Genomic DNA, 6,276 nt, shown 5'->3' on the forward strand with positions numbered 1-6,276 from the left:
TTGAAATCAGCCATCACTAGATATTGTTAAAAAGTTTCCATATTTTTTGGTGCACAAAAAATATTCTTGTCGCTTTATAATATTAAGGTAGAACCACTGTACTGTTTTAAATATGTTTTTAGTACCTTTATGCATCTTGAGAGAGGAAGTACCATTTCTGGCAATGCAGGCCTCACTGGGCCATCGGATTTCATCAAAAATATCTTAATTTTTGTTCTGAAGATGAACGAAGGTCTTAGGGGTTGTAGAATGACATGAGGGTCAGTAATAAAGTCATTCGGGTGAAGTTATTTTAAGTGACCCAATTAAGTAGACACAAAGTGAATTTTATATGGCTCCCTGAGTTGATTCAGGCATTCAATTTCAAATATTCATTCATCCAATTAAATTTCATATATTTTAGTGTCACATATATGACTATAGTAGCTAGTTAACAAACTTTTTAGCTAGCAATAACACACATCAGCATCTTAAATGATAAGCATTAAACGCTCTTTCAACAAAGCAGTTATGAAATTAGCCCACAGCCTAAGCAAAAGCTTTACTCTTCTCCACATTGGTAACCTACTGTAATTTAAATTGTTGTTATAATTCCAACATAATTGAACATTAAACACTATTACACACTATCAAGTTTCTCTCTTTTCTCATCTTGCTCAAAAATACATAAAATAACACTTAATTTGATTGTGCCATATGCAAAGCATGCTGGGAACTAACAAGCCCCGCCCAGTTTCAGTTAATGCAACACAAACCATTCATGTAATCCCAACACAAACGGAATAAGTAAACTTCAATTTTACATATATTTAAGTGGATTGAACACAATCAAATTAAGTTAGGTTGTTTTAACTCATTTTAACTAAGCAATTTGAACAAGCAGCAATTGTTTTTTTCTTTCTCAGTGTTCTGCAGAACATAAAAGAAACTATTATGAAGATTGTTGGTATCCGAACAGTTTTGGTGACCATTGACCATTATGTTCCACAAACTAAGAAAGTCATACAGACTTGTGAGTTAATAAAGCATCAATCTTTGATTGATCTGGCCTAGCGTTGAGCCATTTCAGACTTTATCAATAGATCAGAACACCCGAGAGATTCCTCAGGCCGCATTACAACCAACAGGCTGCAAATTGCCCTATTAATAGATTAGCCTGCCAGATTCCAACTTGGCAAAAAAAGGGGGTGTGAATCTCAGAGCAGATAACATTATAAATTACGACACTTCTGCCCATGCTTTTCAACGGGAGAGCCTTGGGCGTCAAATCACAGCAAGCAGAACCGCATCCATATAATTCATTACGCTTCATTATTTTACTCTGCTTCGCAGCACCGCTAAGTATTCAGCTGTACGTGTAGCTGCACGTGAAGGAGGGCAGCCCTATCGGTTCTGACATGCATATGTGCACGTACAGTTGATTTATGCTGAGTGATTGCTTTGCCTCAGAAAGAGAAACAATAACCAGATGTCTTCTAAGACCCCCATTCCAGCTGTTAATTGCACAGCAAGTGTCTAGTAAACACAGAACAGAGGTGAACAAAGAGGGATGTGTTCGCTACGCCCGGGTTGTGTATATCATTAGATTTGTAAGGTGTCTTGTCAACAAAGCATGCTCAGGTTTGTTTGCTCAAGGATCTTGTCTGAACGGATCTTTGCGACTTTTTGTACGCTCTCATAACCTCTCCCACCATTTTTATATCTTATGACTTTGAAGTCTTAAATTATAGCCTACCCTGAAAAGAAATTAATAGTTCTATGCATATCATTACTGTCAAGAAAGTTAAATATTTTGCTCCATTAAGTTACCAGCATTGCTATAGTGAGGAACGCAAGCCAATTAATTCTTTCTTTAGTCATCCCTTACCCACAGGAACAAATGCTCAAAATGCTGACTCTTTTATTACCGTGTGCCACCATCAACAATTTTACTTCTAGTTCCTGCATCATCTTGCCATGCGAGTCATTTGGTTTTATTAGATCACATGACAAAAGTCTACAGGAGCTGAATCTGGAAGCAGCCTTACAGACACACATTTGGTCACCGTGTGATTCAAACAAGACTGTTCTGTTTCTGGAGTCGCGCCAAAGGAAACATGCTCAAGCTAAGATATTTGCAATTGTACAAGGTGCCATATATTACATGAAGCTTAACGATAAAATCAACACCTTATGGCAAGATCTAGGCATTCTTTGAGCCTTGCAAATCTATTAGTGAAGCATTCTATCACTACAAAGAAGCAAAATATTCTCAACATGTTTGTTTTTGAATGTTTTGATCAATGATGCTGGGATGTCTTCATCACTTAAGAGTGGAAAAAGGGAGATAATAAAGGGAAGAATCACCCAATGAAAGGAGGTTTAAGGGTTATCAAATAAGCCTTTCACTCAGCTGACCCTGAACAGCTGTTTTGACTGGCTTAGTTTCTTCTACAGAGCCACTAGGGGCAGGCCGGAAAAGCGCTCTAAGACCAGCCAATATATCAGACAGTTTGTTTACAACATTAGAGGTCAGCAGTGCAGTATTGATTGGAAAATATACTCTCAAGAGCAGTTTATTAAAAGACACCTAACGCTCGGCCAATAGCAGTACTGTCAGAGACTCTGGGGAACGCACATGAATTGAATACTCTCTCTGATAAAGGAACAGGATGCTTTTAAAGGGATTTGAATTAGGTTATTATGTCACTCCATGTGATCTATTTGTTTTACAGGAAGGAAGGTTTAGGTATTGAGGATGAATGTGGGAGGGCAGCTTCTCTGATCTTCACAGAGGGGTCACGCCCATATATCACTCACAGACAAAGCAATTGCTTTAATCTGACAGCTAAAAGAAAGTTAACTAATTCCAACTCATACTGATTTGCTGCACCTTAGAACATTATGAACTGTATTAATTGCCAGAACTAATTGGTCATTACATAAATAACTGGAATGTTGAGTCATGAGGGAAAAGGCAATGCAGCTAACATATATATATATATATATATATATATATATATATATATATATATATATATATATATATATATATATATATATAATATCTTTCTTTGCAACTTGTCATAAATTATGTCATGTCTACTCAATTTATTAAACTTGAGTTGGACAAAAGTTCACTTGTAAAAAGTGCTCTCTCTCTCTCTCTCTCTCTCTCTCTCTCTCTCTATATATATATATATATATATATATATATATATATATATATACACTCACAAACACACACACACACACACATTCATTATTAAATTGTAATGTGAGTGATTCATCGCTATGGGTTACTTGATGCCACTCATTTGACATCTGGCGTCAAACGATAGTCAAACGAAAAAGACTAATAAATAAATTATCACTTTTATATGTAAACATGAATATCCATTATTTCTAAAAACAAATTTAAAAACGAACATCTTATTGGTCCCCTACATTACCTTAACTCTCCAATAATTCACACTTCACAAGCAGCACACATATTCTAGCACAGCATCACTATCGCCATCTGCCTGTATCTCATGTTTTCATGCGTACAGTTCTAGTCAATTTATCTTAATTACGGAAACACTGTATCGTCAGAGGCTTTAGTCTAACTTTCCACAGTTATGAACCTCGTAGGTTTTCTGAGTCTTATTAAGACGCCGAATGACCATCTGACAAATGACAAAAGCGCATATCTGACTGACAGACATCCTTCAGTGGAGCTCACGGACTTACCTGGAGCGTTTACCGCGACCAACAGGACTATCCAAAAAGTCGCCAACATCGCCATCGCGCTTCACGCCTTGCGCCAAATATCCGATCTGATATCGCGATCTGCAAAGAGCGATCCGGTGATTCATGCAACTTCAACACAATCCACTTCTGTCCAGCCTTCACTAAACGACAGAAAGTCAACTGTTATTAAAACTGCATTCAATGCAACGTCTGCAGAAGAGTTTAGTACAGCCAGGAATCTAGATCACATCCAAAGCCCGTGTAAGATGCTGATCGAATCTGATCTGATTCTGCAGATGAAAAGTCCGCTCGACGAGGCGGATAAGAAGCAGACAAGTTCAGGGATCCCGCATCCCAAGCGTTGAATCCAGTGCGGCTGCTCAACCCCCTCAAAACAGAAGCTTAATAACAGTGCCCTGGATAACGGGGCGTTTAATGCATCCAATCCGTTTGCTCCACAATACAAGTACGTATAATTAGATTCTTCTGTACTTTGTTTTGCGCAGTAGTAACCAGAATATGTCCTATAAGTCCCAACGGTCCCGGTCTGTTCCCTCAGTTTGGGAGTCTGGGGATTATCAGATTATTTTTGCTGAGTGCTGAAGATGTTTCAACAGACCTCAAATCCGTTCCGAATAATTTTTTCCCGAGAAAACGGACTGTTTCTCCAGAATATGGCAACAATTCCGTGGTTTGGCGCACTTCAGGCACTGCTGCCACAACCTGAACTGTTCTAATGTAGCTGATACAAGCGCGAGAAGAGATCCGAATCAGGGTGATGTCAGAAATGGGCGGGATTTCCACTATAGTGAAGCGGGAGTAGGAGGATTTTGTCCGTTGTTGCCATGTCCGCTTTTAATAAGCGACTTTGTGCTTGTTCTTGCTTATGGCAGTGGTTGTCTACAGTTTTTGTGTTTTATTCCCATATTACAATCAAGTGGTTTGTTGGTGCACTAATGCAGCTGTCAAATATACCCATCTACTGTTTAAGTCACACTCTATATAACGTCTTTATTGTTTCCCCTGTTGTTCCATATTTAGGGGCATCAAACTGACAGTGACTTGCAGAAATAAAGCTACTGGACATCATTAATTAATTTTCAATGAGAGCTGGCGATTTCCAGCGGCGTGAGCAACAGGGACTAATGCCGCGTTCCAGGCAACCCGTAACCCATGTTTTTCCAACCTTCTACCAGTGAAAGTGCACTGAACAGCAGTCAAATCCCACCCGTGAACTCGTACTAGATCGATGTACTCCCAGTCACGGGTTCTGATGTCACATAGCCTGCGAAACAACAATGGCAGACCCTAGGGATACGGTGTTTATGCAAGTGCACGGTAAAATAACATAAAAAACAAGGTATAACAGCTTCTCTTGCCTTATGCGCCGTTTTCTTCATCTGTTTCCCTCATATAAGCAAGGAGGAAGCATCTTTAGTGATAGAAATAATTGTTAATGAGCATATACGGTCCGCCATGTTGGTTTGTTTATAGGCTACTACGGCAGTTTTGCTTGACTTGCCTGGAACGCTACAAAGTCGTGAGTCGTGATTTGAAGTCGTGACTTACGGGCTCAAAAACCTGCCTGGAACGCAGAATAATACCTTTTTCACATTTCCGAGATTCTCAGAAGCGGAAGTCAACATAGTTGGGTATTCTTATAATTTTTGCATTCCCATTTAATCCAACAGCAAAAGATAAAATCCACAATAGCATTTCTGTGTGTTTCCAAAAGAGAAAAAAAAATTATAATAATGAAAGCTTGATCATGGTGGTCAGAACCAACGCTATCTCACAACCAATTTGTACGCATTTTACGTGGTGGCTAATTCATACAAATTCGTAATTCATACGATTTGTCTAAACCCTAGTGATGGGTAGGTTTAGGGGCAGGGTTAGGGGTAGGTCATTCGTACAAATTCATATGAATTTGGCAACTTGTAAATGTACGATTTAGCGAAAAATGTATGAAATCATACAAGTGAGGTCATACGAATTCGTACGAATTAGCCACCTCATAAAATACATACGAATTGCCGTGAGATCGGGTTGTCAGAACAGAGAGAAAGATGTGCCAATACTCCCCATTTAAAAACACAAACACAGAAACTAACTAGTTTTCTGAAATGTAATGCCAAGGTAATATTGTCTTATAAATGTATATTAGCCTATTTTAGAATATATATATATAGGCCTAAAACACAAAAAAACAAAACAAAAAAAAACAAAAAAATAGGCTGTATGATGTTAACTGTGGAAACGTACCATCGCAATCTGTGAAAAAGATCCAACAAGTGATGCAACAGGACTACTTTTTGTAAATAAGCAGCAACATGATTGTCAGAGACCTGGTTGCCTGTTTTCCCGAGTGAGATCTGGCAACACTGATTTAGTCGCCATTGCGCAAAGTTAAACTCTGAGGGGAGAATTAAATTCACAGAAACGATCACAAATATATGCTTAAAGAGATGTTCTACACGATAAACCGGAAGATATCCCCATGATATTATTATTTGTGAGATAAAACGTTGTCGGGAACATCTTATTTAAGCCCCCAGATGCCTA

At 38.5% G+C, this 6,276-nt stretch overlaps 1 protein-coding gene across 1 annotated transcript in view; it reads right to left on the reverse strand.

Moving 5' to 3' along the window:
* The window catches only part of nectin1b (nectin cell adhesion molecule 1b), a 118,110-nt gene extending 113,677 nt beyond the window's left edge, over positions 1–4,433 (reverse strand). Inside the window, exon 1 of the mRNA XM_067389723.1 lies at positions 3,712–4,433. Within this exon, the coding sequence (XP_067245824.1) occupies positions 3,712–3,766 (55 nt within the window). The 5' untranslated portion in view covers positions 3,767–4,433. The remainder of the gene's footprint in view (positions 1–3,711) is intronic.
* Positions 4,434–6,276: the final 1,843 nt, after the last annotated feature.

This window comes from Chanodichthys erythropterus, chromosome 7 (assembly GCF_024489055.1).
Source record: "Chanodichthys erythropterus isolate Z2021 chromosome 7, ASM2448905v1, whole genome shotgun sequence".
NCBI lineage: Eukaryota > Metazoa > Chordata > Actinopteri > Cypriniformes > Xenocyprididae > Chanodichthys > Chanodichthys erythropterus.